The sequence below is a fragment of the Myripristis murdjan genome, chromosome 4 (genome assembly GCF_902150065.1).
Source record: "Myripristis murdjan chromosome 4, fMyrMur1.1, whole genome shotgun sequence".
NCBI classification, from domain to species: Eukaryota; Metazoa; Chordata; class Actinopteri; order Holocentriformes; family Holocentridae; genus Myripristis; species Myripristis murdjan.
Window position 1 is genome coordinate 21,214,495 of NC_043983.1, and position 18,742 is coordinate 21,233,236.

General features: G+C 42.2%; 1 protein-coding gene across 2 annotated transcripts in view; it reads right to left on the reverse strand.

Moving 5' to 3' along the window:
- zc3h3 (zinc finger CCCH-type containing 3) overlaps positions 1 to 18,742 on the reverse strand; it is a 50,303-nt gene extending 31,561 nt beyond the window's left edge. For both annotated transcript variants that reach the window (XM_030050017.1, XM_030050016.1), the window contains exons 1-3: positions 18,656 to 18,742; positions 16,880 to 18,407; positions 16,399 to 16,583 (exon numbers count right to left, since the gene is read on the reverse strand). In XM_030050017.1, coding sequence (XP_029905877.1) covers positions 16,399 to 16,583; positions 16,880 to 18,407; positions 18,656 to 18,701 — 1,759 coding nt within the window. In that variant the 5' untranslated portion in view covers positions 18,702 to 18,742. The remainder of the gene's footprint in view (positions 1 to 16,398; positions 16,584 to 16,879; positions 18,408 to 18,655) is intronic.

Genomic DNA, 18,742 nt, shown 5'->3' on the forward strand with positions numbered 1-18,742 from the left:
TGTAACTTTAAGCAGGGGTACACCTTTCAGGGGATCAAGATTGGGCTGAGATACAGCTGCACTCCTTCACTCCTTCAAGGTCAGGGGAACAAAACATGAGCAGCAGTTCGCCATTTATCCCACAGTATCACGCAATCAAGATAATTTTTCTTTCACATATTAGTATGTTCCTTCAATTCATTGAAGTGGAGATGACATGATCCTTTTTTTTTTTTTTTTTTTTTTTTTTTTTAAGTGTGGTGTAAAATGAACACTTTGTGTTAAATTCACAAAGGAGGAGCAGGGAGAAAAATACCAGGTTACAAGTGCTTAGCATACATGACTACTGATGCATATACGCATTTTGCATAAATACATAGTGTAAAGTGCAAGTTGGTGGTGATGAATGATACACTGTTTCTTTTTCTTTTTTTCAAAAAGCCACCTGAAATTTTCTCATGCCATTTTTCCTATTCAATCATACTTATATCATCCCTTTGTCTATCATTGATTTTTTTTTGTTCCTTCTATACTTCATACTTTGTACTGTCACTGCTATGCTATAACAGAGGCAAAATGAAAAAGTAAAACATAATAAATTAAATACTATTTAAATAAAAGTAAATAAAAGTTTTATTCATACTGACAAAATGACTGTTGTAGGGCTATGTTATGTTGGACTTCAAACTCTTTCTAGAACTAGATCTGGAGCTAAACACTAAGCTGAGGTTGATCCTATAGCCCTGTGTCCATCAAACATTATGTTACTGAGCTGAACAGCCAAAACTCTGTTACATTTTAATTACTTAGCAGTTTCTATTCATTGGTTAAACTGTTGCAGAGGTGACAACTACTTACTCTGTGCTTTTTCATTCAATTGTGGTTGCAAATACTGTGTAATGTCCATCTTATGTTTTGTCTCTGTCTATGCAACCAGTTCTAGCATCGGTGCAGAGAAGGAACTGCTCACTATCATGAATGGGTGGTGTGTTGATGGGAGCTTTGCACTTTTAAGACAATAACACAACCAGTCTTTAGATTTAGGCAAAAGACAAAACGAGTTTGAAAATCAGAGAGCATGATAAGGAACTGGGCTTGGGCATACTAGCCCATGTAACTATGCAAAAACACTCCAAGGGAGGTGTGTAGATGCTATTTCATATTTAAAGAAGCAGGTAAGCAGAATTTACATGCATTTAGTCTCTAACAGATCCCAACTTCTTCCCAAGACAGTGTAAATGTACTATATATAAAGAGGACAGAATAATAACAAGAAAGTGGCCTCCTTATGTTACTGTAAAAGTCGGTATGACCAAAGTTGAGTATAGATTTACAGGTGACCCTTGGCATTGACTCTGATATTTGACCCTTGAGTCTCAATGCAATGCAGAGGTCCTGCTGGACTAATGAACTGCTGTCTGACCGTTCACTCTGGCCCCACGCCATGGTAATCTCAGTAACAGGGGAGTCCGAGCTCTTGATAATGCACTATATTTTCTGGGGTGAAAGGTGAGGGTGAAGGGGCCATGGGTCGGAGGGAGAAAGGGGGATAGTATGATGAGGGACAGTCAAGCCTCTTGTCGGCTCGGGTGCTAATTTGGTGGCGGCAGAGGGCCAGGGGGCTGACGCTCTCTCCTTTCTGAGCCTTTTGAAGACCAGCAGGTGTTCTGAAGAAACAAGCCTTCAAATAAACACTCTTCCCCTCTAACTTCCTTCCACCTTTCTCTCCTTCGCTGACTGCTCTTGAGTAATCGGTCACTTTCTGCACTCACTGAGCTCCCTCCATCTTTTCATCAGTGTCTTAATTCACGACCTACACCCTAATAACTCGTATTGCTTGTCATGTCCACATGTTTCCTTAAGCCTATATGCCCTTCTCTTATGTTCCATCCTCACCCACCCACAGGACCCTCATTCCATGGTGGCAGTCTGGGTGCAGCTGCCAGGCTCTAATTGGTCCCTTTGGGCCAGGGAGAGCTGGCAGCAGCCTGCGAAAATGCTGATCACAAACAGGAGCGGGCATCTGCTTGGAGCGGACACCGCTGCTGAACCGCTGGCATAGTCCACTCACAAATATACACAGAGGCAAATGTACTAATAAAAGGTCTTTCAAAGTCACAGCAGACTGTAGGATTACACATAAAAGCATCATTTCAGTGATACTACGGCCGCCTAAACATAGTCTCTTCACTCCACAGAGTAAAAGATACAGCATGCTCACTTTATTGTCATACTGTCATATGTCACTTCTAGGGATTGTCTCTCAATGACATCATAGATAATAAATGTGGGAAAATATTTGTAAAAATAAATACAACGTTGTAAAATTAGTTTAAAATTTGTCAAACAAACGAGCAAATGTGTACACCAAGCAAGTTAAGATGCATTGTATGCTCCCAAGCATTTTTTTTACAAGTTTGCAAATTGTGTTCACAACTGCATAATCTATTACAAATTTGCAGACTGTGTCACATCCTTACTATAAATGGTGCACATCTACGCAATTTACTGCTCATCTTTATGGACTGTTGTGGGGGTTCTGTAAGCAAGGGACATAAAGCAGAGGGCCCAAGGTGGAATAAATCCCTGGTCACTGCAATAAGGACTAGCTTTAATGGTATGTGGTACCCAATCTACCAAGCACGCCACTGGACCCCCATTTTCTTTGTTTTACTGGACAAATATGCAGTTATTTTCACTGATTGACTCAATCATTCATTCAAATGTTCATTTATTTATTTATTTTGCTGCTGTATGGAAGACACACCAAACTATTAACCAAAATGAAGGTGAATACTGTGAATTTATAAATGTCACTAGCATTGGTTGTAAGTTTGGTATTATGGTTTTGGAGAGACTGGGATAACACCATTTTAATTCTGGTGCTGGGTGTATTTTTCCATTCATCTTTCTTGAAGCTGGTCAGTGTGCATTAGGGAAACAATCTCCATTGCTGTCACAATTCCAAAAGCATTGCATCAAATTGGTTAAGCCAAGAATACCCTGTCAGACCAGCCGTGGTGACAGAGACAGGACGAGGGAGGCTAAGTGAGGAAAAGGCTGCATGATAATCTCGTCAAAAATAGATGAGGGGGCATGAACTCTACATACATAGTCTTATACTATAAATGAGCATAAAGAGAGATGCAATGGCGTGGGGCTGGCCACACACACACAGACACACACACAAATACACTCACACACACACACACATACACACACACACATACGTGCACACACTTTCTTTCAGATTTAAGATGAGTTGTCATACACAGGATGTTTCTCAGTGAGAGGCAGGGCTCTATCAACACATAGTGCATCCAGTGACCAAGCAGAACACTGAGAGGACCCTCTGTAACCTACTGTACCGTCACCGTCAACCTTTTCTCATGTTCACATGCTAAAAAGTTTAATATAAAGAGTTTATTGCTACTGCAATGGACGAGCTGCAACTAATGATTTTCATTATCAATTAATCTGTTGATTACTTTTTTGATTGGTGGTTTGGTCCATAAAATGTAAGAAAATAATAAAAAATGCCAGTCACAATTTCCTGCAGACCAAGGTGACATTCTCAAATGTTTTGTTTGGTCCCAACCAACAGTCCACAACTCAAAGATATTTAGTTTACTGTCATAGAGGTCTAAAGAAACCACATTTTAGAAGCTGGAGTCATAGAATTTGGATATTTCCTTCTTAAAAATGACTCAAAACGATTAACCGATTATCAAAATTGTTGGTGATTAATTAAATTTTTTGCGACTAATCGATTATTCTACTAATTGTTTGCAGCTAACTCAGTTCCAGTGTAGCAGTGAAATTAATGAAGAGCATCCATTTGTCTTCACACCAAAAGATTCCAAATGCAACTTTGATCAAAAGTTGTGCCAGACTAACGTCAAAATATTCGCTCTTATTCTTAAACCTAACTTCAACACTTATCCCTAAATCCAATCGTAATCTTTGTCTCAACCCAAGCCATCTCAATCCAATTTACACCAATCATGCTTCCTTGGAACTCTGTGCATCCAGTACAAAGATAGTGACAGTCTGTATGCTAACTAAAACTATTTGAAAAAAAAAAGAAAAGAAAAGAAAGAAAGAAAAAAAAGATTCTCACTTCCTCAGATTTTTACCAACAAGAGTTCATATTGTTAATGACGACTATAGGGCAATCAGTCTAGCATTACTGTCATTGAACAAGAGGATCAATGATATCAGTGTGTGTCTCCACAGAGACAGAGTGAGGTATTTAACAGCTAAGCCCCCCCCCCAAGATATAAGACAAATTGACCGCACACACCACAGGCATGTACACACACATGGTGCACACACACCAAGACGCCTCCTGGATAGGAGACAAATTAACCACTTCACACTGAGCAATTCACAAGGGAGCTGGGGACAGTAAACGGCAAATGATCAATACTGCCTTCTTCAGGCAAGCCCACACAATATTAGCCCCACACATGCACCACAAAAAGTGTGCATGTGTGTTTGTTTGTGGATGTGCATTTGCACGCACACACGTCAACACACACACACACACACACACACACACACACACACACACACACACACACACACACAAGCAGTATATCAATCCCTTGCATAAGCATCACATTCAGAGACCAAATGGGTGTAGCATTCTCCTTGATCGTAGAGCTCCCCTGTGACTGTGGGAGTCCCTGTGGTTGTGATGCTCTTGTCTCAGTGAGACAAGTGGCTTTCTTCCCCCTCCTCTTTTTTCCTCTTTAACTCTGAAGCTACAATGACAGGAGACAAACTAGCTATTTCCCCCAGAGCAACTCACCGGGGACAGCAGAAAATGAACTGCCCCAGATCAATACTGTACTCTCTCTCAGAGTCAGTCTCTCCTCCCCTCCCCTCCTCACACATGCAGGGGCACACAGCAATGTGTGGGGCATCAGGAGAAAGACATTTATTTTAGGAGTCATAATTGTTAATGGTGAAACAGAACAGCGTGTTTGTTTGTATGAGCCGGCATGCATGTTTGTCAGAAAGAACCACTGTCTCAATGTGTTCAGGTATTTAACAAATGCCCACCTTCAGGACCACAAATGAGAATTATAGACACTGATGAAGACACATCTATTCCATTCATAATTGTCACTGGATATTTTTTAAAGGCATGGAGCACTTAAGTTGCTGGTTGGTACTCTGATTATTCTGAATGCCAAGAATTAAACAGGAGTAAACTAGGCACCTCTAATGATTTCTCATAAATAGAAAAGCTTTGGTTTTACACAGGTTTTAAAAAAAAAAAACAGGCTGTTTGACTAACCAGACGAAGATCACAAATGTAGACACAAGCACTAGCGATGTAATTAAAGTTAGTGTCATGAAATTTCAATGACATAAAATTTTGATGATGTGCATCATGGACCTCAAAAAAGGTTTGTGATTTTGGTTTCCGTCTGCCATCAAAGAAAGGGTCTTGTTTTTTTTTCCTTTTGTGCTGTTTGAAAACAAGAAAACACAAGACTAACAACTGTTTCTCTTTGCACAAATGTACTAAAGAGAAATTTTCCTTGTGCAGATGTACATATATTACATAGATTTTTTTTTTTTTTTTTTTTTTTTTGTCTTTCAGGATTATCTGGGGGTAAATTTGGTAAAATTGGTTAAATCTCTTATAAACTTTTGTCAAAGCATAGCTTTTACATTTAACTGTTGTCATCCTTTGTTTATGGTTTGCATTTTACTTTTGTTTTATCTCAGAAAAATGGACTGTTTCTCCTTTTAGATCTGCTCAAATGTTGACATCAGAGTGTAAATGTGTTATGTTTCAGGTGTTGCTATATTCCTAATAATCTGTGATAGAGATGGATCAAAAGGGTGAAATGATATACAAAAATGACAAAAGCACATAAAGGAAGGCTTCTGCAAAACTGGAAACTTTAAAAAAAGCACTTAGCTGCAAGTTGTTTCAGACCTTTAGAAAAGCATTCTGTATGAAAACATTTGCATGGATTTATAAAAAAAAAAATCTTTCTTGGAATTTGGGACAAAGTGATGGTCTACCTCAACTCGGTTCTAATCAAGGTCAGAGGTTCAACACTTGCCCAAGTTGCTGAGCCAGCAGTATACATGTGCAGAGCCCCCTCTGCAGCTCACTCGCAGGAATGCAAGTAGTGTGATCTCCTTGCACATGTGTGCACGCGTATATGAGTTCTGAATCTGGCTGTACATCCTGAACCAGTCCAAAGTGTGTATAAATAGTAGTGACCCCTGATTTGAGGTCTCTGACCAGGTCTAAGCCAGCACAATCTTGTTCCCCCTTAAGACCTGATGGAATAGAGACCAGTGGCCTCCTCTGACCACTCAGCGTTGACACGCTATAAATTACTGTCAGTGATTGCAGGACCACAGTTGAACCATTACAAGTGCTAACAGATGCTAAGAACTGCTGATAAAAATCACCAAGCCGGGCTACAAATTTAGAGAACAGGATGAAGTGATACAACATTTAACTGGGACACTGTATTTATATGTTGACCTGTGCTCACTTTTCAGGGTTGAATGAAACTCCATGCAACAGTATGAGTGGACAGTCATTGAAAATCTGATTTGTGCAAACGGAAGCGTGGGTTATGAGGAGTCGATATGTTGTATTGAAAGGCCAGTGCTGAGGCAACTCTGGAAATTGTGAGTCGGGTAAAGTTCTAATCCAATTGACATTAAGCTACCCGTAGGATATCAGCAGCAGTTCAATTTGCACAAAAAATACACAGAAACAATTAATTACAACATATTGATCTGTGTCAATGTACCACAGAACAATGACAGTTGCCTTATTATGACTCAGTATCATGACTATATCATGACTACAATTTATCTATTTATTCTGTTACAATTTAGGGTCAAAGTGTTAAAGTTATATTACCACACCAACGACTGCAAACAAACCTATCATCATTGTTTTGGCCTGTAATATTAATACCACAACCAGTGCTTCCAGCCTAAGATGAACGCCTATCATTACTTAAGTCCTTCCTGCCACCCATGCCAATCTTGCCCACCGTGCTGGAATGACCACAACTGGCAAGCAACATAGCTTCCAGTGCCAATGTTGCCATACCGAAAGCAGTAACAGCACCACTACCTCAAATGCCAACTCCACTAATACCAACACACTGCCAGTCGCATCAAAGCCACAGCACTGTGCTCCAAATCGCACGTGCCGTTTCACTCAAATGTGCAAGACAGAGTGAGCCACTTGATGCTTCAATCACCATGCACAGTGTGCTGACACCAACTGCATGACACACATCTGTGTGAATACACACAGATAAACACAAACACTCATCTGCACTGGCCGCCCCCCGCCCAGCCACACACCATACACACACAGGGTTGAAGACTCAATTACTCTGCTTCTGTTCAGAGCAAATCTCACTAATTAAATAGGTTAAGCATTAATTATTCAGCCAGAGAGAGACCCTCCATGAGAGAGGAGAAGAGCAGGATACTGAAGGAACATGGGGAGGAGGGTGGGGTGTGTGTGCGTGTGTGTGTGTGGAGGGTGTTCTGCTTGGGCTGTATAACAATTCCCACCTAGCGCAGCTAATCAATACAGTCCTGCTGGAATTAGCAGTTATCTTAAAGCCATTTAACAAGAGCACGCTGACTGACAAACACAAACAATCATCCATTATTAAGTACCACACACAACTGAGTCTGTAGGACAGGAGAGAGGGTTGGAGGAAAATGTTGTTGGTATATTTGTGTGTGGTGTGGTGTTGGAGGTTGGCATGGGGAGGGCTCAGGGTTGGGGGTTGTGAGTGTAGAGGGAAGGAGGGATGGAGGGAACTTAAGTGAGACTGAAGAAAGGGCAGTAACATGCTTGAATGAAATGATGAGATGGGAAAAATGAAAGACAAACAGAGAGAGGTTGACAGCACCAATCTATCATTCAGCTTACACCTGTCCATCATTTCCCCATATTGGTTCCCAGCACTGACAACATTATTCCTGGGGGTTAAATATGGGGCCCACCTGTAGAAAGGGATGGCAACAAGAACATTTTGGTGGGTTTAGCAGGGCTAATCTAGTCACGAAAGTCTAATAGAACTTTGCAGAGCAGGGAAGTTAAGAGCTTAGGGGAAAGTCGGGTTGTTGAGCTGGAGGTTTTGCATACCAATCATGGCTGGAAGCACACAGTCAAATAGCTGGGGGCCCCTAGAGATGGGACAAAACTTAACTGCCTCTATGGGAGGGACACAGAGGCTTGGGGAGGTGGTGACGAGGACAGCCAAGGAGGCACTTAGGTGGGTGGGGAGTAGTAGTGAACGATAAGGGGGAAGAGGGGGGTGGCAGGGTGTCACTGAATAACTCTACAAGACCAGAATAGACTTGGGGTTCGGGTGTCTAGGCTGGTACGACTGAAATGGAAAGTTGGAAAGGCTGAAAAACATGTCAAGGAGATTTGGGGTCAGGTTTCCCCTCGGCCTGGGGCCTTGACCTGGAGCTTGGCTCTGAGGTCGAGACAGAGGGCCAGGGGAGCATGCAGGATGGGGAGGGCAGAAGACTGAGAAAGTGTGAGAGAAAGTGTGAGTGAGACTGAGAGAGAGAGAGAGAGAGAGAGAGAGAGAGAGAGAGAGAGAGAGAGAGAGAGAGAGAGAGAGAGAGAGAGAGAGAGAGAGATCTGGGCATATCCTCACTTATACTCATAAAACCTCAACAGCTAGAATGGCTGATCAGGTCACCATACAAACTTCACAAACATTATGACTATGGGCCTTGGCTCCACCAGCCTATCAAGACTTGCAGCCAACCCATCAATTAAGAGAATATATTCACTCCCTCTGGATAGGAAGAAATAGGTAAGCAGAGGGTGAAGGGGTGGGTAAGGGATTGCAAAATTTGATTATGCTGATAAAAAGACCAGAAAAAGGAATACTGTAGAGAAAGTAAGGATGTTGTTGAGTCCGTGTGCCTTTGTGTGGTCAGTGTAGATGGCCATGACTTCTGTATAAATGACATAACACCGCAAGCCCCTGACCATCCCACTAATGGTACAACATACCTTGTCTCACATCCCTGTAGATGAACCGTGGTACCCAAGGACCTCAACTCTGGTCCTTGGGGTCCAGAATACTGTTTGTTTTGTATTTTTTCCAGGTTGTTAACTGCATTCATCTGTCAACCTAGGTCTTAACCAAACCCCAATCAGATGGCTTGAGGAAAACAAAGCAGTGCTCTGGACCATGAAAAACAGATTGTGGAATGTTGCTTTAGATAAATCCATAGATACAAATAACCCTGCTAAATGAAGCTAAATAAGGTTCTCATTGCAGTACATCAAGAGGAAGAGTGTTTACCATGATGAGAGTAGGCACTGCAATTTCTCAGTGTCCCAAAGATCTTAACATGACCCTGAAGCTCTATAAAATCACCCCTATGTCACCAGTCCTCAATTCCATGTTAAGTGCCCATCTAACCCAGCCCTGGCCAGGATGACCCATCCAGTGACCAACCCTCAAATCAGTCATGCAATCCCCACTGGAGCATGTGTCCATGCATGTGGGGAGGGAGGCACCATAATTAACATGCCAGGCACTCCTCAGACTCTTTGCTCCTCTTCCCATGTAAATGCCAAACCCCTATGATTATTATGGTAACACATCAGTGTGTGCAGACATATGGATGAGAGCTGGGGGGGATAGAGTTACTGTCATAAGGTAGGGGGTACAGCAGGGTGTGGGGTTGTGAGGCGGTGCCAGCATGCTCTCTGACTGACAAAAGGTGAAGATTTATGGAGTAGACCTCCTAAAGACCCCTGACTGTCCCCTCTCTCTTACCATCATAGTCATAGCTTTACATAATGCAACAAGACCCCAAAACACTGGATTGACTGACAATCAGCAGCTAACAAAAGTACCAAAACAATTCAAGACTGATTGGTGCGAGCAGAGTTCAGAATATATTAAATATCAAATCCTGAAAAAAATGCCAAACAAAAACGGCCATTAAAAGAAAGTGGACAACTAATTAGTTTCACTCTCTGGGCAAGCTACAGCCTATTACAATTTATTGGTCTCAAGAAGAAATTATGAAGAATGTGGTATGTGATTGTTCAGATATTAGTAACATACATTTTTTTTTTTACATTTCGGGTGCACAATTAATTTAGAACTGAATATGAGCTACTTAAATTACTAAATTGCGAGAAATCTCTCCCGAATGGACTTCTGGCGCTGATCCCAGTATCTGGTCTATAAATTAAATATCACATCATAACAAAAAAAATATTAATAACAATCATAACTGTATTCAAACAAGACTAATATTAAATCAACAAAATGGCCATTTTCATTTTTTAAATATTTCTTGGCAGCTGAAAAATCATTATTATTGACAAATCAATTTACTATATTCAAATTCATACTCCAATATTCAGCAAAATAAACACAATATTATTAATCCGTTTCTAGATTAGATTCAGTGGCCATGGTCTATAGCTAAACATGGCAACACCACTTCCCTGAGCCAGGCCAGTTTACCTCTCAATGACACCCACCTTCCTTGCCATATGTTCTCAAATAATTAGTAGGTCTCCGCCTGTGTCCTGTTAGGTTTCTGATTTATTTACACATCCTGGCACATGGGCCACCACTCTGGATACCAAGAAAACATTTACCCCTTAACTGGGAAGGAGTCACAGCAATTTCAGGCTAAAGTTTCTGGACCCAATAGTATTGATTACACATTTCAACACGTCTCTCAACCCCGTCACAGATACACAGGATAAGAACACTCGTGATGTGATGACGGCATACAGCACACACTGATCTCATCTTAAAGGTTACACAACAAAGCACTGATCCACTGGTATGATAATAAGACACTGCAGGACATCTAGACCAATCCAAAATTATGAAAATAAAAAACTTTAAAAAAGTGTTTTTTCCCCAATAGTAAAGCACTCAGAGGACTTTCTGAAATGCTTTCAAACATTGTTATCCAATCACTTGATCAGGGTCAGCAAATTTGAGTATCAGAAGCGATCCATCTTCTCTGTGTCCTCATCAAGGCCTGGGAGGTATATCTGCATCTTGATCCCTCCCAAGTCATGTCGATCAGCGTTTTAATTATGGCCAGCTGACAGTTTGATGAGTGTCCAGAGAAGGAGGGGTCTCAGCACACACACACAGTGGCGGAGTACTAATATGGAGATAGGTAAAAAGGTTTTAACACTAGCATGTGTGTTCTCGGGGTCCTATGAGGTTAATCAAAATGCCAAAAGTTACTGTGGCCTGAGGCAGACACTTGTACTGAACCAGTCCTATACAGAACACAATCTCACTGGGCAACCAAGCTATTCATGCAACCTCATAATGGCAGATAATCAGACAGATACATAGGTAGAAATTTAGGAATTGAAAGCATTTTAACATATCTGTTAATCGACTCAAAATCCTTTCAAATCTCTTATTGAACCTTTTGACATAATTTCGTGGGCAAAAAAAGGAAAAAAAAAAAAAAAAAAAAAACAGTGCATTCATGTGACGCTGTGTTAAATGTTTAATTCATTGCACTTGTGCATCTCCTCTTAGTCAAGAGCACTGTGCTGCAAATTCTGCATTTCACCATATTTTCAAGAAGTTTTGAAAAACATGACCATGTTTTTGAATGCTTGTGTCAGTCTGCCATCAAATACATTTGACTGTGGGATTAGCAAATGGAGTTAATCTGCTAAATCAGAGCTGGTTCCAAAACTGAACCAGGTAGCAAAACGCAATCCAATCAGTAATCATTTTATAAATGTTAACAGTCCTTGGGGAAATCATTATGGCAATGCAAAAATGTTTGGATTTTGGGATGTTTGTGTATGTATGTGTGTGTATGAGTGTGTGTGTGTGTGTGTGTATAAATTGCCTTGTAAAGCATGTGCACATGAGACAGATGGAGACAGATATAAAAAGAAAGGAAGAGTGAGAAAGACAGAGAAAGAGAACACAGTGGTCCACCTGTTTGACACAGAGAGCCTGAGAAAGTGCAAAGGAATGAGCAGAATGCCAGCGTGTGTTTATGTGTGTGTGTGAGTGAGTGTGTGTGTACACTGAGATAGGATCCACACAGGCTGAGTGAATGTGAAAATGGACAGTGTGTGTGGTATCCAACTGATAATACTATGGGAGCAACGGGGAATGGCATTTAGAGAACGGTATTTAGAAAAGCAGCTGATGTGAGAAACACATACACCAATAACTGTGCGCGCACACACACACACACACACACACACACACACACACACACACAGACACACACACACACACCAAACTATTAAAATCATTTGTGACCAATAAAAGCTATGCAGAAAGATCAGTATACACAAATGGGATATAGTGTGACGCATACAGTTTGCACATGGCAACACCAACTGTGTACTCTGACATCCAAACAAACAGTGATTTACGGGACTGTTCATGCCCACTCTAAGTTGGATGTGTCTGTCTGTGCTGTGCAAGTGGCAGAATGTGGGAAAGTGAGTCACTGAGAACGTGTAACAAGGCAGAGGAGGACAAGTGTTTGTAGTGTGAAGGAAAAGCGGGAGAAACTGGAGCAAGTGTGAACCAGTGAGTGATGCAAATAAACAAAAATAAACAAACATGCTTTGCACCAAGCCTCAGCCAAAAAAGGCCATACTGGGTTCAGAGTGTAGTTGCACATCGTTCTTATCATATGAAAACCTCTTATTTGTGTTTTTTTTTTTTTTTTTTTTTTTTTTTGTCTTTTTTAAATTTTCACTGCAGCTGCAGGATTAAAAGGGACACTATGGACTGAATAAGTTATCAGACGTACAGGACTCTCTGAAACCCTTTCAAAATGCAGAGGACAATGTCAAAACTTCATTTCATCAACCTAAAATCAAAGCTGTTTTTCTTGATTGCTGAAATACTCCCATTTTTATATTTTTTTTCATTTGAATTCAATAAAATATGGGTGTGTAGGTTTCAAAAGGTTTCTAATATGTCACTGACTACTTCTGAGTTTTAACTGTTTCTTAGCTGGTATAGGGTGGTATGTGATTTGATTAGCTTTGGCACACTTGGAAGACAGGTGATCGCCTGTAGCGTCAGTTCAACTAAATGGTCATGCATATGTATGTAACATATTAGGGGCAACTTCAGTAAGTTACCAGATGTTTAATTGATAGACTACAGTAATCTCCACTAGCACATTTTTTGTGTAGGTGATTTTAAGGACAGCGGGGTTGCTTAGTCTGCCATTCCAAATTTTCCTAAGGGATCAATAGAGTATGATGATATTATTACACCAGATCAGTAGGCGACTTGTTTGGTCACTGTATCCCTGACTGTGTTTGCATGCATGTGCGTGTATGCATATATGTGGTGTAACACCACTGGAGAAAGTGGAAAATGTCAGTCAGAGCAGGGCCTTGACGGACAGCGTAGCCGTGATTTATGAGTGAAATAAATGGGCTCATCGTCAGCACGGTAACAGGATCCCCAAGGGAGGGGACTAGGGGTAAGGACTCTCTCATGGTGGTAATGGGCTCCTTGGTGGTGGTGCGAGAGTGGGTGGGGGGCCAGGGTGATGTGGGGGTGGGTTTTAGTAAACTGATGCTGAGAGAGGGAAGAGGGCAGAGTTACCACTGCTGGACTGTGAACCACTCCTGCACCAAGGCACAAACAGGTCAAAACTCTATCCTCTGTGGTGTCTGTGTGTGTGTGTGTGTGTGTGTGTGTGTGTGTGTGTGTGTGTGTGTGTGTGTGTCTGCCAGTTAAAGGATTTGGTTCAGGATGATTTACATAAACGGGGCTGGGGACCAACTGACAACAGAAATGGCCATAAAACACAAGACCACGGACACATGCAGGGAGTAGTAAGAGTAACTCTATCTGTCACAAGTGTGTGTGTTGTTGCTGTACAAATATACTAAATAAAGCCACACAAACGGTCCTTTCTGCTAATTAATCCACCATATGCGAGACCTGAAAAACTTTTATACAAGGTAACAGATACAACGTAAACCTCTATCTGCTACTGACTCCACTCTGACACCGTAGTTTTTGGAACAGGATACTACCCAAGCAAGCATGCACATGTATACACTTCCAGCGTAAACTGTTCTTCACCATGAATCACCTTTATCCTCTATATTGTTGTTCAGTAACCCAAGCAGAGACACTTAATCATAATCTCCCTTCAGTCTTATTAATGCAACCATTTAAGACTCCTTCATTTTCCTTCAACTGCTATGGATTCCTGTAGATTTTCTCTTCTGCGTGATGTAATAACCATTTTCATTCATTATTCCTGTCTTACTGCTGATTTGCTTTGATGTAAATGTGTATTTATACTGTGATGTGATATCCAATACATGGCAAATATTTGAAATGGTTGTTGATGCTATTTGGTTTAGTCTTGTTCCTTTTATATTATCACTTATCAAAATTGTTTAGAAAGCACTTTGGGAATAAAGATTCATTCTCATTACATTATGGGAAGATTCAGAACCTAAAAAGATTATCTTGGCAACGCAGACTGGAGTCTGCAAAGTAATATATTGCACAGAAAAAATAACCAGTGGAACGGTGAAGACAGCCACGCAGTAGAAATAGACTCGTAGAGAGACTGGACAAGAGATGGTGGGGGAGAGAAAAAGTGAGTTAGATAGAGACCTTCACCACTCCAAAAGCTTGTCACATGGGGCCTGAAGCCGCATGGCTCAGCACTCTTCTACTTTGTGTTCTGTCCGTTCCTGACGTTTATCTGCTTTATTAGGTTATCTGGGCTCCACGGCTGTCTCTAGGTGCATGCAAGCACACACGCGTACACATACATACGCACACACACACATATACCTCTCGATTCATTACGGCCCTAACTACTCACTTAGGTTTATGCCCTCTTTAAATTAAACCGCAGATAACCGAGTGCCTAAAAAAATACCCTCACCAACATGGAGAGTGGAAGGGAAAGCTGGTCATTGAAGAGGAAATTAAGAAACATTGTTTGTGAGTATATTATCATGCATGTGTGAGTTTGAGTGCGTGTGTGTGGTCATAAGGTTGGTCTTTAACAGGCTCATCTGTAGGACTCTGCTTCCCATCATTAGTAATTCAATTTGCTCTTTATTAGCAGCTCTTATCTGAAGCACAGACGGCTACTAGCTGCTTTTCTCACTCCATCTTCGTCTCCCTTCCTCCACACTTCCTCCTGCTCTTCCTTTCCTCTGTCTCTGACACCGACTACCCACTTTTTATTTGGAGGAAATTCAAGCATTCTTTCTGTAGAGCATTAAGGCTAATCACATGTGTACACCTGACATGAATAAGAGGGGAAAATGATGAGGAGGGAAGGGGAAATCAAAGCTGATCGAACAAAAAAAAAAAAAAGAAAAAGAAAAACACAGAGGAAGCATAAGGCAGAGAATTGAATCAGAGAAAGAGAAAAGAAGTGAAAAGCTGATGGGTAGACTGATAGACTGATAGACACAGAGCTAAGGGGATGAATAAAGCCTAATGTTAATAGCGATGGCTTTTCTAATGCCTTCTGACTCCATTGACTATGGGAGATTACACCAAGATGGGCATGAAGCGTGTAGGGTACACACAGAATGACCGGAGGGTTGGGGGGGCAAGGGGAGCGGAGGATGAGCAGGAGGGAGTGGGGTTGTAAAAACACTGATTGCTTTCCATCAGGTTAGGCCTATATTCTACACTTCGTTAAAACAATCCAATTTGCAAAAGGATAATTATGCATTAGCTCCTTTTTATCTACTGGGGGAAGAGTAGTGCCAGGGCTTGATAGCAGCGGCACTGCCTGCCTCCACCTCTGCAAATTACCCACTATCGGCACTTGTTCACCATCACGGCTGAATTGGGCAATCAATTAACCTCCCCCCCTCCGCCTCTTATAGCAACCCCATAGGCCTCTCCAGTGACAGTCAGCCACACAAAGAGCCTATGAGAGGTACACAAATATGAGCTGTTGCCCTCTGCTGGAGATGGCTGTAATAGCTATTGTCATTAGCTGTGGTGATAGACCTGTCTACTAAAAGCACTACACCACGAAAGAGCCATATCACAACTAGCTGCCAGATTAGGTATATGTCATCCTCTAACCATGTAATGTTATTTTCCCATGGAGGGCCATGTGGTTAACAGCTCATTAGAGCAATTAGTCATAGCACAGACTGATAACGGAGCAACTCTGCAGAACAAATGCTCTCTGTGAAACCAAGCGGGAAAATAATAAGCAGTAGTCATCATTTATTTGTGTCTCTACAGGTCTGTAACTTGCAGCATAATACTGCCAGTCAGTCATTTAAAATAAAATTTACAAAAAGTTAAATTGGGTTTAAACGTCATTCCTTTGTGGTGTGCAAGTTATACTAAAAGTGTGGGGTGAGTTTGTACTCCTTACCTGTCCTAAAATAAGTGGGGGAGAGTCGTCGCAGCTTATGTCGACCAAAAGAAACAAGCTCCTTGGATGGAGTCTTCCTCACAGATGTAGGGCTCCTAGCCAAGGTATGTATCCGCCTACGGAGGGTATACTTGCTGCTTACCATCACTGCTGGTGGACTGGTCACCCTCTCTGATACAGTTTCACTGTGGTCACAGGATAATGTGCAAAAGAGTAGAGGAATATTAATTACAGGCTACATTTGTCATTAGATTGTAAACATTGTCTATTTAACTTGTGAATAAATTTGACCATAATGCACCTTGCCATTAGCTTACTTTCAAAGAATATCACATCATAAGTCATACTTTGCTGCCACCTACTGACAAAAGACAGTGATGCTCCAACCTGTGAGCAACAACATAAAGTGCCCCAGAACAGAAGAAAAAATCTGATTCAGAAAAAACAAATCCAATCCTGCATTTCTGTTCCCCTTCCTCACCTGCTAGCAGCCCGCCGGATGATTTTCATCCTGCTGCGGAGCTTGAACCCACCAGGGGAGGGTGACGGCTGGACAGAGGCACGCTGGGGTGTAGACGGAGAAACACCAAACCCTCCTTTCACGCTTTTATTGTTTTTTTCTGAGGTCCAGTGGAAGGCAGACCCACGACGAGCCACTGTTACCCCTCCTGCCACTGCCCCAGAGGCACTATGCCCACCTGCCTTCCAGCGATAACGGCTACTAAGAGAGCTGCTGGTGGAGCAGGAGGAGGAAGCTGCTATTCCCTTTCTCATTTTGGTGGACTGAGCTGAGGCAGGTCTGAACTTCTTGGTGGCATCTCCTTTCTCCAAAGCTCTCTGAGTAACCGCTAGGGATCTGGGTGATAGCGGTTTTCGAGAGAGCTTCGCTTGGCCTCCAGCAGTGGAAGAAACCCACGTATACTTGGAGGTCCTGGGGGCTCCTATGACTAAACTAAGCCGTCGAGGTAACTTCTTGACAGGGGTTCTCCTACTGGTGATGGATGAGGGGGAGCTTCCACCAGCAACTCCAGCATTTGAAAGTGATGTTGAGGCAGCACTCACACTTTTGCCTGAGGCCTGAGTAACAAATCTATCCTGTGTGGATCCTGCTGCTCCTGTATTCTGGTTCTTCACCCAGGTGAACTTGGACTGTTTCAGGGTAGATGTGCTCACTTGGGCTGGGCTGGTGTAAGACTTGAGGTTACAGGAGAATGTCTGCGATGCATTCGACAGAGCAGAGACAGGTGGGGTGGCACTACTACCTGTGACATTTGCAGTGGTTGTTATGACAACCCTTGGTTTACTCTCAGTGTTGGTTTTCCCTGGAATACAAGGCTTGACTTGTAATTGGGAGCTGCTCTGCACACTCATAGAAGCACTGGTTGTGACTGAGGATGGCAATGATGCACTGTTTTTCTTTGCCAGCAGGACTACATTCCTCCCTTCAGCCTTCTGCTGAAAAGCCGGAGTTTGTATGACAGGACCTTCTTGTCGCACATTACTGCCAGTCAAGCTTGAACCTCTTCTTCCATCTTCACGCCCAGACTCAGGTGCCCCTTTCCCTGTTTTTCCCAGAATATCTGTGGAAGCCCTACCCGTTGCAACAATCCTGATATTACTCAAACGCTCCTCTTTCTCTCCTGGAGCAATCTGTGATGATAAAGTGGCAGTTTTGGTTTTATTAGCTTCCCCTCTCTGGCTGTCACTGGGCAGTGAAGTGCTGTGAGATACGCCTCTTGCCTTTACGGGACTAGGTAAAGCCACAGATGAGGAGGTAGAGGCTGAGGGCTGTCCAATAGTGGGTTGTGGGGTAGTGTTACTGAGAGAGTAGGTCTTCCTCCAGTTTCCATGGGGATGAGGAGCACACAGTCTTCCCCTGGAGCTGTGTGGATGAAAGAAAGTCGTGTTTTGACCCCTGCCTCTGGCCAAAACTGGTCTTGCTGGATGCGGATGATCAGTTCTAGTAAAAGGGGTGTTGCCATGGACACTCTTGTGGTTATTGATGAGATCTGTGGATTAACAAAAAGAAGTTGCACAGTATATCGGAAGTGAAGAAGAAGTAAAACTACAACGATAAGACACCCGGTCATACGTTAGTTAGTCAGACAAACAGCTTTGCTAACATTTATTTAGCTAGCCAGTCATGCTGTTCTCATGACAGACAAGAGGTTAGTAAAGCAGTTAATTTCCAGACACTCAGTTTGTAAGCTACCTTCTACCTCTACCATCCCGTCGATGATTTACGCCAGCGACTTACTTTGAAGAAGTTCAATTTGCCTTTTCAGTGCCTCTTTCTCCTCCATGTTTACGTTTGTAGCGTGGTCGTCATCAAACAGCGCAAAAG